Genomic DNA, 19,315 nt, shown 5'->3' on the forward strand with positions numbered 1-19,315 from the left:
TTTTTTGAGTGCTAATCTTTACTAGGGTAAGTAAGGTTACTTAAAATATATGGTGCGTCAAACATGAACAAAAATTACTGTAATAAGTGTTTTAAAGAAGTCTTTACATGTGTATGTGTTTCGGTTTATGTGTGCAGTATATAAATTACATGCAGTAACTAAATTACCATAAGGTTGAAAACTTGTGGAACAAATACAAAACATTGTTCTAATATCATATAATTATTGCAATATAATGGGCTTTACAATATATAAGCGGGTTGTTTTCGAAAATAAACTGCGTTTTGTTTGGTTATATTTGATTTAATAAGTTAAATTCTTATTGTCTAATGGGACTTGTTATAATCGTTTACGCTGTCTTAGATCAAAAATTTGTATATGTATATTAATTATTACTAGCAGCAATCAGAAATTAACGAGTTTATTAGCTTTTTTTATAGTCAGCAACCCAAACGATTACCTTATCTTTATAAATTTATTATTTCGATTTATGTAATATTGATAATTTTTTTATTGATGCAGCAAAGCTGTGCTATTTTTACTGAATAAATTTCCATCTATATTTCCAGGTAAAAGCCGATATAACATCTGCTTGACATCAGGTTGTCCGTGGCGGGTATCGAATTTAAAACTTCTGATTCGAAATTCATATTTCTAATCATTAGACCACGGGGGAGCCCTAAATCAACAATTAATTCAATCTTTTAAGCGCATGTTTGTTTGCGGCAGAAAGGCGCAACTAAAACTAACGCGGCTATGTATAGCAAATCATGTTGAAACAATTTTTTAAGATTCTTGGAATTTTGTTTTCATTTTACGATTTATATATATATATATATATATATATATAATTATAAGTGGTTAAATTGCAGAGAATTAAGTAAATTAAAAAACTTAGAAACAAATAGGAGAAGTAAATATATAGGTATAGTTTTCTAAATGAGAAAAAGCGAATAATAAAACGCAAGTCTTCTGACTCTCAAATTTGCTAAGAAGTAATCAATAAGATATTACAAAAATTATCGCGGATAAAGGACATCGACGTCAGGTTCTACATGAAATTGCTACAACTGTTGACCAAAATCGGACAAGAATTTATTACAAGAAATTCGAGTCTTCCGGTAGATGACAATGTAAATTCGCTATAATGAGCTGTCCTGTAGCCTGCATATATAGACTTACGGTATCAGGCCATAGGGCCCCGCAAACAAGTAAGTCTAACATTATAATTCTTTGAAAAAGTGAAACTATACAGTATATTTTTTTTTATTAATTGAATAGCAATCAGAAAATGAAATTTTTTTATTAGCTATTGTGCTGATTAGTAGAACTCCAGTAATAGTACTGGAGTTCTACATATACGAATGATAGAGGCATTAGATCGAAGGGATGCTTCTTTTTCAATCTTCTTATATATGGTGGTTTTAATCAGTGGTGTTGTGCTAATATTTTTTTTGCCGAAACGCTAAAATTAAAAAACCGGTTCTCATGTTTATTCCGTTTGGAAAGGAAAGAAACAAAAATCATTACAGAACCCATTTTGTGCGCATATATGTTTGTTTATTACAATAATAGGAACGTTTAATAACAATTAAATAAATTGCAATTTATAAAATTCACTTATTAAATCACTTTCTGTATGTAGCAATTTTTTTTTTAATTTTTTTGCCGGAACGACGTTCCGGCTCCACAACACCACTGGTTCTAATGGTTATGAACTCTCCATAAAAATAAGTTAAATAAATGTTATTTGGCGGTCAAAAATGATAAATGGGCATATGTACATCAAATTATCAGATATTTTATAGAAATTTGAATAATGTGTACACATTTTGTGTGAATTTTTTGGGGCTCCGAACCAAGATTTTTAATTTTAAAATTCACGTATATGGTTCAAATAAATGTCCTCGACAGTGTGGAATAATTTAAATAGTTTAAAAAGCATTCGATCCGTATTGATAATGAGACGTGATCATTAGTTTTTGGCAGGTATAGCCGTTCCAAAGATACGGGGCAAAAAGTGCCAAAAACGGTAACTCAGTGGTTACAAGGTACGTTTCCGCCGGAATGCGGCACTGAGTTGCTGGTAAATTGTTTTTGAATAAGTGCCGAGCGGTTAGGATTAATCTTATTATCTTAATCCAGCGGTTTCCAACCTTTTCTTTCTTGTACCCCCCTTTCGAATGAAAAAAATATTGCGCCCCCCCCTTCTTATTTTTCTAACAATTTAATTTAAATATACTTAATATAACTGAAATTATACCAAATAATACACAGTATTATAAAAAATATACATACAAACATAACTATTTATTATAAGAATTTTCTGCTTCACATAAGTAAGATCTCACAAATGGTAATAAAATTTCTAAAGCATTATTTGTCAAAGTAGGAAAATAGTCCTTTACTGGTAACCAAAACTCAACAATATATTTTCGTCCTGAAACATCTGCTTCAATGTGTTATCACTAGATAAATCAATTATCATTTTCTGCTCTGCTGTTGAATGACCAAAATCATCATGTTTCTCAATGACAAATGGATTTCTAATCCATTCGTATTTGGACGTAATTAGATAAAGTGATGCGAAAATTGGTTTCGTAGACTAGTCATATGACTGATATAATAAGAAGATCTTTACTTACTTCTATTTCATCAGTAACACAAGTAATTTTAAAAGTGGGAAACATGTTAAAGTTATAAAGTTATTTGATACTAGCTATACACAGTTCTAATTTTTTCATAAAAGCCGTAATCTTGTCTTTATGAACAAAAGCACGAATTTGAGATCCTTGCATTGATTTATTTAAATCGCTAAGTCTTTGAAAAATATCAACGAAATACGAAAATTTTGCGAGGAACTTTGTGTCCTAAAACAAGATTGCTCCGTCTCCTTTGTTATCAGCAGAAATATAGCAATTTCTTTTTTGAGCTTAAACACTCTTAGAAGTACTTTAAGTATTTTGCTGATTTGTTTTTAACACTTACTCAGCATTTAAAAATAATATTTTTGAAACAGCTTTGCGCCCCCCAGGGGGGCGCGCCACACAGGTTAGAAATCACTGTCTTAATCTCATAACAGATCAAAAAAATAATATTATTTTGACTCCTGTTTACAAGAGCAATGAAAACAACCTTTATGGGAAGTGGTAAAAATTATACCTAAGCAGTTTGTGATCTCCAGAGTCTAAGATTGATTTCCGTCGCGAGGGCTCAATCGTGCATCACATGGATACAGGATGCCTATTCTTGTTTTCTATCGACCAGTGAACGGTCGATTGCTACTTGTGCCCGAACACGATCCACACGTGCAATATAATTTCATTCTTGGCTTATTTCTGGAAATTGCGCTATATCGCGTCCGTCGGCCACATGTAAGATCGCAGGATCGCGACTTTTGTAATGCAAATATAAAGACGCGAAAAACCAACTAAAAAAATATCAAATAATGGTTTTGTCGTTAATTGTCTCATAATTATTCTAACTCGGAATTGTTTTCTAAAAAGTGTTTATTAACGGAGATTTACGTCGTTCAAAAATGGATTTCAACTGTACGCGAACTGATTCTGGAGGTATTGAATTATATATAGAAGTTCGTAAGTATATACAACGTGTGTACAAATGTTATATTTGTGGTGTGTTTGCCGTACGATCGGTGTTTCGATATTGTTTATGTTGTTCTGTTACGGCCTGCAAAGCAAACTTCCAAAGACGTGTCGATGTTTATGGCAGTGGTAAATGAATCGGTTGTTGGCGTAGGACATGTGATTTCAGTCAAAATCTTGAAAGTATATTAATATTTAGCTAATAATATCGATTATGTAAGTTGAACTTCTAATTGTATTTACTTGAATACTCTTAACGAAAAAAAATAATATTAAATTACAAAAAGTATGAATAGAGTATAAATTGAAATTTGATTTCTGATGATTATTTTTTTGTTTAGTAATCCGGAAATATATGCTTGCGCATTTGCCAATATTCAATTATAAACAGATTTTAACGGTTTATATTTTTAATCGTAAACACATTTTAACTAACGGGATTTGTAAGGTGATCAAATTTATTTTTTATGAAAACTGGGATGGTAAAATACATATCCAAAACGTGGTTCTTATTATAAATAACATAAATATAACATAAAATAACAAATACTTTTTAAGGATGCAACAAAAAATCATTTAATTGCTGATAACATTTTATATTTTTTTGATCTATGTTTTTTCATTTTAAGCCATGTATAATATTCTGTACAATTTTCTTCATAATTATCTTTATTGAAAAGTATCGCTTTTTGTGCCTGTTTCAAGCCGAGATTTGTCACTTTGCTAATTTTTGCAAATTTCGTGAATGATAGTTCTAAATTATTATGAACTTTAGTAAAATGTTCCTGTTTCAAGCTGAGTTAGTTGTCTAAAGTATTTATGCTAGGCATTCAGAAATTTTGTTTTTGTATTTTTTTTACAAATTTCGCAAATGGAAGATTTAGATTTAGATTTTTAGATTCGGCAGTTTTTTTTCATTTATATCATTTTCAGATATTCGATAAGTTTTTGTAACTTTTTTACAAGTAATAGCGTAGACTCAATCTGAATCTTTATTTACAAGTAATAGCGAAGAAAAAAACTGAATCCAGCACAACAACCGGAAAGAAAGAAAGCTTCTAGAACAAAATCACGTTGCAATAACGTATTTCAACGTGATTTTGTTATAAAAGCTTTCTTAGTAATAGATTGCGAGCTTTCATGAACATAAATATATTAAATAACAAATAAACTGTTTTTGGACTTATAACCAAAAAAGAAAAGATAAAACCAAACTGTGAACACTATCGCGTTAATTCTAATAATTTTAGTAATTTGCATTATTTTATAACGAAATATGCCTTTAGCAAATATATTCTAAGTAGTTTTTAATGAAAAATGAAAATACTGTTGAAAGGAAAAAAATGTAACGAAATACGAATGGTTAATTTTCAGCCGAATCTGATGCAGGCATGGGATGTGTGGAAATTCTGGCAACAATAGGATCCGTATTCATATTGGTGGTCACTTTTCCTGTATCCATATTTTTCTGTTTCAAAGTAGTTCAAGAATACGAAAGGGCTGTAATATTTCGACTTGGAAGACTAAGGTTAGTGCAAGCATTGGCAAAACAAAGCACAAAATTATATTATTATTTAAAAATTTTAAATATTTTTTATAAATTATAAATACTACTATAGAATCTTGAAATTTTTGATTCATTTCTAATGAGTGATGATCATTTATAACCGATACGGCATTTTTTTACTTTTTTTCTGGATCTCAGAAAACGCTGGACATGCCTTCCCAAAAATTCAATCAATTATTTATTTCGTCAATACCAGTAAAATGTTTTCATAAATAAGAAACAAATTTTGCATCATTGAATCGGTTGACAAAAATTTGTATCCATACTGTATGTATACTACAGACACACATGCATCCATTTTTTAGGGGAAGTTTTATTTACCCTACGGGAGGTTGAAAATAAGAAAGATGTCATTTAATTTTTTTGTAATAAATGGTGATGATTATTATTACTCAACTTGAACTGTTTGTTGTCTTAACAAAATTTGATATTATTTTTAAATTTTGTGTTTGGTTTTTCCTGGTTTTATTTGCTTAATGATGACGCATATCAAGTGTCGAAAGTCTTTGAATAAATAAGTGGATAGTGGAAAGTGGAAATATTGTTCTATTTTTTAATTCCACGAATATATCAAATATGTCTCAACGCCGAAAAAACAATCAAGATCACATACACACACACACACATATATATATATATATATATATATATATATAAATGTTTACATTCTACAATGTGTGTATATAAATACTAAATCAACTATTAAAACTCAATAACGTTGCATCAATGTTCATTACACAACATGTTATTATTAGAAGTCAAATCCCATTGACGGTCTATTAGTAAATCAAACTTATCAATCCATTAAAAGTTTTGGAAAGCATTAATATTTCTTGTTTGGTTTGTGAAATATGAACACAGCTTTCAGAATATATTTAGATTATAGTATCCAATTTCAGTGAGTAGATATATTTTTGTGCTTGGGCAAAAATAACTTATTCATGTTTTAATTGTTAAACATCGAAAACTTTTTAGTTAAAACTTTTTTTTGTAAGCAATGTAGATAATCGTGATATAGATAAGCCCAAGGCAACATAAATTCATCCAATAATAATTATTAAAAATATGTAAATTTATTTTTTGTGATAATTCCATATACATTGTTTATTTTATTGATTTTAAGAATAAATATGGATTAAATTAATAATATTAACTATTAGATCAGGTGAAGCTAGAGGACCAGGCATATTTTTTGTTCTGCCGTGTATTGATGAATACTGCAAAGTTGATCTAAGGACTGTTTCATTTGATGTTCCTCCACAAGAGGTAAATTGTTATTTTACAATGATATTAATAGTAATTGTTTTATTCCAACAACAACAAATACATACATAGCGTGATTTTCTAAAAGCATTTTGAATGAACTGTGTAAAACATAATATTATATGTTACGAGTACCCATAATCCCATCCAAGAAAAAGTCAAATATCTGCTTGTGGCAACCCCTTTTGCAAGATAAACTAAAATTTTGGTTTCTTAATTATTTAATAAGTTTTCAACATAAAAACCGAAAATTTAATCATCTGCGTCTGGCTGTCCTCTTGGACTTTATGCGGTCCTTTAAACATTTTCTGCGGCCAAGCATTTCTAAAGTAGAATTTCATGAACTTATTTTTTTCTTGTTTCATTAATTTATGAAATATTTACATTTTGGAATGTAATATTTTTATATTTTAATATTTATTAGTATATATCAAGTTTTGTAAATTATTAATGAGTGCGGCCCGCCATAAAATTTTTAAAATTAAAGTTAAAAAGGTTGCTCATTCCTAAAATATTTTTTCTGTGCTATGCAGTGTTAAGAAAGTGTTGTCTGTGCGAAATTTACCATTATATTTTGCAAGTAATTTTTAACATTTTTTATTAAATAATATTTTATATTAAATAATCAGCGATTAGTAAATTCATCAAAAGAGAAAGAGACATGTATAAAAGATGGTGGAATGATGAAAAAAACTGTAACGACGCCAAGTAATTGTAAAAACTTAACTATGTTCAATTCTAATTAAACAAATTGCACAACATACATAATAATTTCAAGTTTACAGCAGGCACGTTTTCGTCAAAATGTAGCGCCTAGATGCTGGTAGATTGTTTTTGAATTGATGCTTGGCAGAAAGTGTTAAATTATTTGACTGAGTATATTACTTATTAAATACATATATTAAGTATATAATTTTTTGTATATCGTTTTATATTATAAACTTTTATACCTGCAGCTATATTTTCACTATATTCATTCGCAGTTCGCAAGATGTTCTAAGTTTCCTAAATTGAGTACAATAGTTGAGTAAAAAATCTTGGTAATTTAATATTTGGAAGTGATTGTTGTTCACATTGGACATAATTATTAAATAGAAAAAAACTTTCATAGCCCTTTATTCCTGTTTTTATAATCGTATAATATCACAAATTCGCGCGCACGTGGCTTCCGACGTGTTAAAATTGTAATTATAACATTCTTCAAAACTTCAAAAGGGTTTATGGAAGAGATATTATATTCACTATAGATTAAATATTTCAATACATAAGTTTGTTAATTATATTTAGATTAATTAGGTAAAAAAATGCAATAATATTTCGATTGCTTTCAAGGTGCTTTCTAAGGATTCTGTTACCGTGTCAGTCGACGCTGTCGTCTATTACAGAATTAATGAACCGCTAAATGCTGTAGTCAAGGTATTTATGCTTCGTATAGTTATATATGCGTTAGTGTTAATTTTAAATCGTACTTTTAAAATTTTATTCTATCCATAGCCTTTTTTATCTTCTGATCGTTAATTAAAATTTAATTACGTTTTGGGTGTTAGAGCATGTGAAAATTTGTATCATATAATTCAGTAACTATAGTCTAGTCATTATAGTAAGTTCACTTCGGAATTCGAGATACTCAGCAGTAAGTCTGTAAATACTTGTATATTGACACCCTAAAAGTTGTCTCAAAACCTACATATAGTAAAAACACCCTACTATATGTAGGTTTTAAGACAACTTTTAGGGTGTCCATATACAAGTATTTACAGACTTACAGCTGAGTATCCCGAATTCCGAGATTCTTACCTAATTTAAGCTTAAATGACTGGACTAATAAGAAATAAGAATGACTTGTGTTATTCTATATGAAAAATTTATTTCTAGACCTGCCAGTAATTGTATGGTGATACATGTTTATACAATTGCTCCTTTGCCGTTCATTAAGTTTTTTCTCAATTTATTTTTAGATATACATTCTACGACTATTTATCTGTTTTACGCACATTATGAAATTTTTTCACGGCTAAATAAATATGATAAACTTTATGAATTATATCATGAAAGCCCTTTTTTGACCATTAAAATGTTATTGAATTTAGCTTTAATTATTGCTCTTCTAAAAGGTTATACGAGTATACGATTATTGCTGTGGTGCAATGTTCTCGAATAGTATTGATATTGAATCGCGACAATTGAACTTGAACATTAGGTCTATTTTAGATCAAAGAATTGCAATCAAAATTGTATCAATTACATTTAACTCGGCACGTTCCTAACATATCAGGTTAATAAAAATATGAAATGGTATCCATTTATCCCCAAATGTTTAAGAGATATATTTCTTGTTGTTATAAAGTTTAAAAAATTGTTCATCAGCTTATTACCTTACAGGTGGCAAATTATAGTCATTCTACGCGTTTGCTAGCTGCTACTACATTGCGCAATGTATTGGGAACACGAAATTTATCCGAACTGCTTTCTGAACGAGAAGCCATATCAAATGCCATGCAGGCTGCTTTGGATGAAGCCACAGATCCATGGGGCGTTAAGGTCGAGAGGGTAGAAATGTGCGTGAAGCAACATTACTATTACATAGAATTAACAATATTCTTAAAAAAGTCTTATTAACTTCCCGCAGGGTAAGTTATAGTAATCGCAAAGAAATCGAAAATGAAAATTTTAATATATCTTTACGTTTTAGAGGTTTGTGAACATTTTGGCATACCTTAGAAAAAATGAATATGTGTGTGTATGTTTTTTTTGTATAGCGAAGGAAATGCTTTTATGCATCCCAGACTGGTGTTTTGTCTGGGTATGTCGAGCTCCATACCGCCCTGATATAATACCGACTAAAACCTCCGCTTTGCCCTTGCCTCTGATTTCTACGGAAACCGCCGTTAGGCATTACCTCGTGGGGGGAGGATCTAGAATGTTATAATTCATAACATATGTGTTTGTGTGTGCGGTTACAAAATTTTGTCGACGATTTCGGGAACAACGATCAACCGATTTGTATAATTCAAAAAACATTCGATTCGTATTGATAAGAAGACGTGCTGATTGGTTTTTGGCGAAGACAGGTGCAGCCGTTCCGAAGATACGCAAAAAGTGCCAAAAACGGTAATTCAGCTTTTAAGAGAACGGAGCGTCCGATTTTAATAATTTAAAAAAGACTACTAGTATTGACAAGATGAAGAACTGATTAAATTTTTGGGAAGGCAGATCCAGCGGTTATGGACTTTCAATGAAAATTTTTTTTTTCTTTTTTTTGCATACTTTTATTGTCAATCAAAATTAAATACATTTTTTAAGACAATGTGATGTTGGTTTTAATGCATGTAAGAGATTATCTCCTATGAGATATCTCTCTTTTATATTTTTATTTTTGACATTTATTTAAGGTCGAATGGCCATTTTTTTTTCACTCTGCGTGTCGGATATTCCTCGCTTAACTCTTTTAAATAAGTGTTTGGGTGACCTGGTAGTTTTTCATGGTATCTTTTGCTCCTTTCTTTTAACATTTCATTAATAGTTTTTATTTTTAAGTCTTTATGTAGGGTGTCATTTGTAACATACCAGGGTGCGTTCACAATGCATCTTAAAATTTTTGATTGCGCTACTTGTATTTTTTTTATATTTGAATTGCTTGCGCACGCCCATAGCTCAATGCCGTATGTCCAGATTGGGATAATTATTGTTTTATATATAAGGAGTTTGTTTTCATAGCACATATTTGAACTCCTGCCAATTAGCCAATACAACTCTTTGAACTTCTTCTCTATCTGTTTTCTTTTCATTTTGATGTGCGTTGACCAGCTTAATTTTCTATCGAGATGAATCCCAAGGTATTTTACACTCTCATATTTCGGTATTTCTATGTTGTTTATTTTTACGCTTGGGCAGTCTAGGGTTCTTGTTGTGAAGGTTATATGGCTAGATTTTGTTTCATTTATTTTAATCTTCCACTTATTGAGCCACTTTTCAAATTCAGAGACATATTGTTGAACTTTTGCCGTCGGAAAATAAGTTAAAAAATTTCAATTGTCGGTCAAAAGTGTTTATTGGACATATGTACATCAAATTATCAGATATTTTATAGAGATTTTAATAATGTGTAAATTTTTTAGGTTCCGTACAAGATTTTTAATTACGGTACGGAAAGTTCCAGCAATTTGCCTTGAGGCACGATGCCATGCTAGTTATGTTTTAATTGTAAATTTTAAGACTAGAGAAAGATACATAATAAATGAATTGCAATTACATTATGTCATATAGAAAGGATGTCTCGCTCCCGACGCAACTGCAAAGAGCGATGGCAGCGGAAGCAGAAGCAGCCAGGGAAGCACGAGCGAAGGTGATCGCAGCCGAAGGTGAGATGAAATCTTCACGAGCGCTTCGTGAAGCTGCTGAAGTAATGGCTGATAGTCCTGCGGCTTTGCAAGTAAGATAATGTAGTAATACAATAAATAATTCATTATATATATATACAGGGCCGGTCCTGCCTTGCATGCGATGCATGCAAAAAGTGCGGGCGCACGCGTTAGGGGGCGCAAAAACGAGATTCGAAAATGAAATTTATAATATATTATTCGTATTTTTTTAAAATATAAAATCTAGAATACTTAACAGATTATAATAAACAATCTAACTTAACTATGGATATGTAGAAACAGAAAGCATATTCAGTTTGCAATGTGATATTTTAACAATTAATTACTCATGCAAATTAGAAAATTATTGTTCTGCTTATTATTTAATGAACTCATTAATTTTTTCTTCGATCGAAGTTAATGTGGAATTGAAAAAGAAATTATCTAGTGTTCAATACCGTAAGCGCAAACCTACGAAAGTTTAAATTATTCGGCATTATTGATGAAAAATTGCGAGGTGATTTATTTTGAACGGAACTTGTTAAAAAAATAGATACAAATTATAATAGAGAAAAATGGAAAATGGGAAGTCAGTGCATAGAAAATGACTATAAGACCGAGAAACTCAATTGTAACTTTTGTATTTGTTGAAAATGTTTCGCATCTGATTAACTTTGAACTTTAAAGACATGGTTAGGTTTATGGAAATGGAGCAAATATGAAAAATGGAAGCAAAATGTACTTAGAAACAAAACTCGTGAGCTTTTTTATATCTAGTGGTGTCCATACTAAATTTAATTATTAACTAAGCAGAAATAATACAGATACAAATATAATTGTGTTTTGTTTTCGATATAGTTCAGGAAATATGTAATTTCTTTGCATCTTTCAAAATACGTTAAAAATTTAAAAATTTTAAACCACAATATGATATTCTGAATCAGATGGGAAAGTAAACATGAATACAATTTGGCTTTACAATATTAATAAGTTACTGATGCAGTTTTGGATATTGTAAATAATGAAAAAAAATTAAAATGAATTTTAAAAATCTAACATGAAAAATGAATGTTATGTTTGAAAATAAAAATGAGTTTAATGAAATAAGTGAAATGTTTCAAAACCCAAATATTAATATTACATATATGTTAGAAATACTTGAAAATATAAAATATTTAATTATGATCAACCAGCAAATCGCTTCAATTTTCTAAATAAAATTAAAATCAATGTATTTTTTACGCTTTTAGAATATTTCTAATTTTTTGTGTGAATTTATGTAAATATTCATATAATTTTAAAGATAAATGTTAAAACAGTTAAAATTGTTGGGGGGGGGGGGGTCTAGAACAAATCTTGCATGCGGGCGCTGAGGACCCCAGGACCGGCCCTGTATATATATATATATATATATATATATCGATATTTTTGTGTAGCTATATTTTATATAACATTGTTTGATATTGTTAGCTGAGATACCTGCAGACGTTAAGTACAATATCAGCCGAAAAGAACTCGACTATAATATTTCCTTTGCCTTTGGACATTATAGGCCCGTTCATGAATCATATGAAACGATAAACGACTAAAAAGGTATTTTATTCTATATTATGGTTTACTCAGTTTTCTACCGAGCTTCAAATTCTCATCGTTTTAGATTTGTTTACAAATACTGTAAAATGTTATATAACTTAAAATTAAAGAATTTTTGATAGAAAGCTAAGTGAATCTCATGAATCGTATGAATGGAATATCAAATATATTAAATTTATGTTCAAATAATGTTTCAGTATGAGATGAAGAGAATGAAGGGTAAAATAATATTATGTGCCTAATAAAGTCGATCATCAAGACCTTAAGGATATTATATATTTGAATGTACAAAAGTGCTGTATATCAAGGACGAAAATGTGATATTATGAGTTTGTGTATTTTATATATATATATATATATATATATATATATATATATATATTATTTATATATATATATATATATATTTTATATATATATATATATATTTTATATATATATATATATATATATATATATATACTGCATGACTGGTGCCTTCATTGAATTTCAGTTTAGTATTGTTATTTTATGTTTTAATATATATATATATTTTCAATGTAATTTAGTTGAATTTATAAGATGATTCACATCAATTTAAATTCAGTTGACGATTTTAATTTATGTATTTTTAAATAATAAATAATTTGTGATAATATTGAAAGAAATATGATAATCATATGTGATACATAAAAAATGTATGATTTTTATATAAAGTATAGATATTTAGAATATTTATACATAAACTACATTTAGAGCTCGATATATACTACATAAAAGATATAAGCTCATCATTAATCTAGATACATAGACCTACCATATTTGGAATTTTTGTTATCACCATTATTAATATCAATTTTTCCAATTGAACCGTTAGATTTTAAAAATAGACAGATTTTTCTCTGTTTATAAAAAAATTGTATTGCCTTAATTTTTTTAAGCGATGTCTTAAAATTTTCTTTTTTTCACACTGAAGAAGTTTCATTTCCATCACATGTACGGTGCTGCAAGTGCATTTTTTTAATCATTTACAGTTGGTATCAAATTGTTTTGCCTGGTTGATATCTAAAGTAAAAGGAACTGCAACTTGAATTTTATTGTGGTGACCAAACTAAGCTTCTTGTTTTGTATCTTTGTATCATAATATAATGTTAATTTTACAATTATTACATGATTCAATAAAATATATTATAGAGGTTATATTATCAAATGCCCAATATTCTGAAAATGTAGCTATAACAACGCAACTTAGGTGCACTGAAAACAAACCATCCGGAGAAGTGATAAGTGCGCTTCATTTTCTGACATGTTCTTTGCTATCGAACTAAATTCATGCAAAATTCTTTATTTTGTAGTGCTTGCTCGGGGGAGTTGGATAAAGGATTTCCAAATCAATGATTTTAAAAGAAAGGTTATGTCAAAAACAAATACTGAAATCCATATTTACAGTGTTGATAAAACGATCAATATGTTACCAATATATCATAAGCCTGACGCAGTAACTAATACACATAATGCTGAAATGTTTCAGGACTTCAAAGAATTTGATACGATATATCAAGGACTTGTGTTAAAAATTAATTTAAGTGCAGATGAAAAGAACTATCTAATTAAATATTTGGAGAACACCGTGTCAAATTTGCGAAAAATATATCCGAATACAACCTTAAATGTTATTTTACCCTCCTTTAGCGCGATAGAAATAATTAAAAACCACAAAATTCTAGCGGGAGCTATTACTGACATTTTGACTTTCAGTCAAAATGAAGATTTCCGTAAAAAAAGTTTCCAAAATTTAAACAGTACTAGTAGTGGTAATACGAGAATAACTCTGGAAGAAAAATTATCAGTTATAAGTTTAAATAATAACAAACAAAACAAACAAAAACAATAAATTCAAAACACTTTTAAAACTATACAGTTGTTATTTTTGTTTTGTACATATTCATAAATAAATTGAACCCTGGAATATTATCAATAATTGAACTTATGAACTACAAATATATTATTGTTTCAAAATTATGGCTTATCTTATTTATTTATATTAAACCAATTATTTTTCATGTAATTGCAGACATCAAACAGCTGTCGTATGTTCTAGGTAGAATATTTTACTGGTTAATGTTTGTAAATAATTTGAAGATATATATTTGAACATTCTCTAAAACGTATGTTTAAGATTTTTTTTTGATAATTTCGTATAAAAACTTCTGTTATATATAGTTGTTTGTTTTGATACAGTTGGCAAGAGTATATTATTTTAAAATTCACTAACTTCATGTTTTTGTCATCATTATACATGTTTTAAGACTGTCACGTGGAGTTAAAGTTTTTGGTTATGTTTAGTTGTGTTATATGTATGCTCTAAATATGACAAAAGTAAAAAAAAATAGAAAAGCCGTAGGCTTAAAGGAACCTAAAGTAATGCAGAAGAAAGTGAAAACAAAGAAAACTTCAAATGCAAAATTTTCTTCGATGTCTGCTAATGATTTTATAAATAATGTCATTGACGAAAACCAAGATTCTCATGACGAATTAAAGGTTTTGCCTAATACACCTAATACAAGGAAAAAATCGACGGTCGCACAAAGCGAAACAGATTCACGTAATTTAATACATATTTGTCGAAATATATATTTTTAACTAATTAAATGGTCGTTTTCAGAAAGTGATGGTTGTGATGATGTATCTCATGCAAAGTCTTTAGAACGATTAAGAAGTACTGATCCGGATTTTTACCAGTTCTTGCAAGAAAATGATCAAAGTCTTTTAGATTTTGACGTTTCTGATAATGAGCAAGATGAAGATGATAATGACTCAGACGGTAGTATACATCAACCCAACGCAGAACTCGAAGGAGCAAGCGATGAAAGTGACTTTGAGGTATTGTTTTTGGTTTACAATTAACTATATTTGAGCTTTATAATAATGAATCATGTTGTAAAATACATAGCATTCTGATGATCTTCCCACCAGTGGTACAATAACTTTGCAAATGGTTAAGAAATGGCATGAAGAATTGCAACAGCCCAAAGTTTCCATAAATGTACTCGAAAATACCATGAAAGCATTTAATGCTGCATTGCTATGTATTTCTAATGAGGAAGCGCAAAAGTCGAATTTAAGAATAGATGGTAATAACATGAATTTTGTAGCAGTTATATAGATTTTGTACAACTCTAATGTTATCATTTGTTACACAATTGTATTTTTAGGTTCCGGTGTATTCAATGCTGTAATACAATTATGTGTTCTTAATCTTCAGCCAGCAATTGCACAATTTTTGAAAATGACTACTTCTCAAAAACCTCACAAGTGCAAAAGATGGGTTAAAGTTAAAACTTTAATAAAAGGATATTTTATAGATCTCCTTAAGGTAATATTTACCAGTTAGTTAATTTTTTAAATATTTCTGTAATTAAAGTGTTATGCATGCATGTCTTTTTTTGTGTCTTACATAATATACAGATAATAATATTCAAAATATAATTATGAAACTAATATTACAATAATGTTGATTTGAATTTCAGTTGCTTGAGGGAATCACTTCACCAAATATTCTAGCTGTTTTGTTAAAACATCTACATCAAATGCAAATATTTCTCTCCTCGTTCTTAAATGTTTCAAAACAAATTTTAAAAAAACTGATTGGTATTTGGGCTACTTCAGAAGAAACTGTCAGAGTTTTGGCATTCATTTGCATTTTGAGAATTACAAGACAGCAACAAGCGTCTTTATTAGATACTGTATTAAAATCTATGTATATCACTTATGTAAAAAATTGCAAATTTGTTAGTCCCACCACACTTCCTAATATTAATTTTATGAGAAGATCTTTAATGGAAATGTATGCACTAGATCTGAACATTTCTTACCCTCATGTGTTTTTATACATCAGGCAACTAGCTATACACCTGAGAAATGCTATCACATTACATAAAAAAGAAAATATACAAACCGTATATAATTGGCAGTATGTAGGTTCAATACATCTCTGGGCAGATTTATTGTCTTTCACTCATAATAAACCTCAACTTCAACCTTTGATATATCCTCTGGTTATGATTGTTATTAATGCAATCAAACTAGTTCCTACTTCGCAATATTATCCTTTGAGGTTTCATTGTCTTCAAATTTTGAATAGTTTGTCAAAGAATACTGGATTATATATACCTATTTTACCATTAATATTAGAGGTAAGTTATTATTTTAACTAAGTTTAAATTGGTTAATTATTTTTAATAATTTTCGCTATTTTTTTTAAAGGTGTTGGCTGCATATGATTTTAATCAGAAGCATAAAAAAGTTTCTTTGAAACCAATGCAATTTACATGTATTTTACGTGCATCCAAATCTCAAATGATGGAAAATGGTTTCAAGGATGCAGTGTTTGACAGTATTTATAAATTGCTTTTCGAGACTCTAACAAATGAGGCCCAATCAATTGCTTTTCCTGATTTTATTGTTCCTTTTGTTATGCAGGTTAGTGCACATACTTTTTGTTGGGCATAATATTTTTTTTTATTATATAATAATCTAAAATATCTTTGCAGGCTAAAGATTTTTTAAAGAGGTGTCATATAGCCAAATACTGCAAACAATTAAAGCATTTGCTTGACAAAGTTATTGAAAATTCTAAAGTGATAGATAATGAGCGTTCAAAAATAACTTTGGACTTAAATAATAAGCAAATAATTAATAGCTGGGAAACACAGATTTGTGGTAAGGGTTTACCACTTCTAATATACTATCAAGAATGGAGCAAGGTAAATGAAATTCAAAAGAAGAAAAAATATACTAACAATGAAGAAATAGCTGAATACAGTTTTCCCAAAATAAATAAAACTAAAAGAAAAATTGAAAGAGGTCCAGCTGAATTATTCCCATCGGATAGCGAGGATGAAGAAATTAATATATTTAAAAATAAAGCTGATAATTCTGAAAAACCTAAGAAGAATAAAAAACAGACCAAAAAGCCAAAGATTGTACCACAGGATAACATTGATGATACTATTGAATCAAATGAGCAAGATTTGGTTGAGAATTTTGATATGACGAAATGGTAATTTTCAGCATTGTTATAAATAAATTTGAAATATATTTGACAATAACATGTTTTATTAAATTTTGTTTACTTTTATTAAAATGATGTACAGGAATTAACATACTTAAAATTAACTATTAACAATTTATTATTTACCATAAAAAATTATCCAAAAAAATGAAAAAATGGGATTGTTTCAATCCATCAATGGCTTAATTCACTCATTAAATTAAGAAGTAAATGTACAGGATTATTTGCGCTAATTGATTTATTATTAGTAGTTCAACATAGTGCAATGGCAACTAATTCATATGTGGCTACATAAAGTGGCAATATTTGTTGTTTAAAATAAAAATAGGAAAATTATGTCGTCATTTTAAAAAATAATAGATAAGTACAATTTGTTTATATAAATCCCCTTTAGAAAAATACAATACAAATACAAATACAATACAAGTTTCAAAAATTTATTGCGTTTGAATTGCGCGGGAATGGCGTGCGCAATTTCAGTTTCAGTGGAGTTTGAGGAAGTATCTCGTCGACAAAGTGCGCATGAAATATCTTCTCTATGGTCCTATGATTAGGTCGTAAGTTGTGATTGTGTGTTTGTGAGTTTATTTTATCATAATAGCCTGTGATTATAGTGTTCCCGTTACGTGGTGTGCTTTTATTTATTTTGGAAGTCTCCTTTGTGGGTATGTTTCAAAAATTTATTAAACTTCAGAAAATTATGTAATTGTTTTGGATACAACTTTGTTTGGAGACTCAAGTACCTTCGTGCAATGTACAGATACACAAAATGGCGATTACATCCTTTCTACGTTATATAGAATTAAGGCGATATAGATATATTAAAACACGTTTAATATTATCTTCTCGATTATAATCAACAAAATTAATGTGATATTCTTGGTTTTTCATTGGGAATACCATATATTGCAATGATCAATCATATATTGTGTGTGGTGTCCTATTACAAATATTTGTCTACATGCATATAAAGGCGAAAGCAATCCGTTGACAGCGCTCACGATATTAATATATCATAAAAGACATTATTATATTTGAACTTTGTTTATATATGAAATTACAATTACTATCGCTTTGTTTTGTTGGGCTGAATATTATGCTTTCATTTGAATGACAAATTTTGTATCAAAATTAGTTGCGTTTGATCATTTCAATATACTTATGCCAACATAGAATATAACTGAGATTTCTAAATATGATAGGATATATCTATATTTTTTCCACATGAAAATTTTCTTTTCATGTTTTACCTTTCTCTTTACTTATGACCCCAGATTGTCGTAAGTTCCAGCAGTTCAACTTTTATATAACAGGGTTTCGTGATAAGCGTTAGTCTATAAATGTTCAGTTAAAAACATTGGTGTTAGTAGTGAAGTACATGAACAATTAAACGATTATAATAATAAAGCGAATTATATTTTTTAGCATTGAAATAACACGATACGAGGTGTGCCAGACAAACTGCTTGTTGTACTAAAGTGCTATCATTTCGGTAATATCGGATAACTACTAAATTTGACTGATAAATTAAGCCAAGTGAAGCACCTTTTCTTGCATATCCATATCGATTCTTTGATTCATGAACAAATTTCTTCGAAAGGTGCTTCAATTATTTGTAGTTGTGTATTACAAACTAAAAGATTCGTTGATGAAGTTTTAAAACTTATTGACATGTTTTATAAATTTTATTTTTCGCCCCGTAAGCCGCTATCTTTTTAACTGTATAATTTAGTAAAAATTAAATTTTGGACAAAAATGCGACCATAAATGAAAAAACATGGATGACATAGAGCTACCACAAAATTTAAGCAAATTTGAATTTACGTGATAGTAGTTAAATAATTTAAAACAATACCAATAACGATTTAAAATT

General features: G+C 29.1%; 2 protein-coding genes across 5 annotated transcripts; both read left to right on the forward strand.

The window, feature by feature from the left end:
* Positions 1 to 9: 9 nt before the first annotated feature.
* Positions 10 to 12,709, forward strand: LOC113377354 (band 7 protein AGAP004871-like). 4 transcript variants are annotated; one of them, XM_026617644.1, is made up of 8 exons: positions 10 to 26; positions 4,980 to 5,133; positions 6,333 to 6,438; positions 7,768 to 7,851; positions 8,818 to 8,993; positions 10,702 to 10,867; positions 12,267 to 12,389; positions 12,587 to 12,709. In XM_026617644.1, exons 2-7 carry the CDS (start codon positions 4,997 to 4,999, stop codon positions 12,375 to 12,377), a joined length of 780 nt encoding a protein of 259 aa, XP_026473429.1. In that variant the 5' UTR covers positions 10 to 26; positions 4,980 to 4,996; the 3' UTR covers positions 12,378 to 12,389; positions 12,587 to 12,709. The 4 variants fall into 4 exon arrangements, with proteins under 4 accessions (XP_026473429.1, XP_026473426.1, XP_026473427.1 ...); XM_026617641.1 differs by lacking the exon at positions 10 to 26 and adding an exon at positions 1,092 to 1,211; XM_026617642.1 differs by lacking the exon at positions 10 to 26 and adding an exon at positions 3,439 to 3,572.
* A 1,966-nt stretch (positions 12,710 to 14,675) lies between these two features.
* Positions 14,676 to 17,434, forward strand: LOC113374808 (nucleolar complex protein 2 homolog). Its single transcript, XM_026614774.1, has 7 exons — positions 14,676 to 14,973; positions 15,034 to 15,251; positions 15,322 to 15,502; positions 15,584 to 15,744; positions 15,899 to 16,564; positions 16,635 to 16,850; positions 16,922 to 17,434. Exons 1-7 carry the CDS (start codon positions 14,724 to 14,726, stop codon positions 17,432 to 17,434), a joined length of 2,205 nt encoding a protein of 734 aa, XP_026470559.1. The 5' UTR covers positions 14,676 to 14,723.
* Positions 17,435 to 19,315: the final 1,881 nt, after the last annotated feature.

Source organism: Ctenocephalides felis, unplaced genomic scaffold (genome assembly GCF_003426905.1).
Source record: "Ctenocephalides felis isolate EL2017-DRISC unplaced genomic scaffold, ASM342690v1 CF-g0.4_SCAFFOLD_01886, whole genome shotgun sequence".
Taxonomy (NCBI): Eukaryota; Metazoa; Arthropoda; class Insecta; order Siphonaptera; family Pulicidae; genus Ctenocephalides; species Ctenocephalides felis.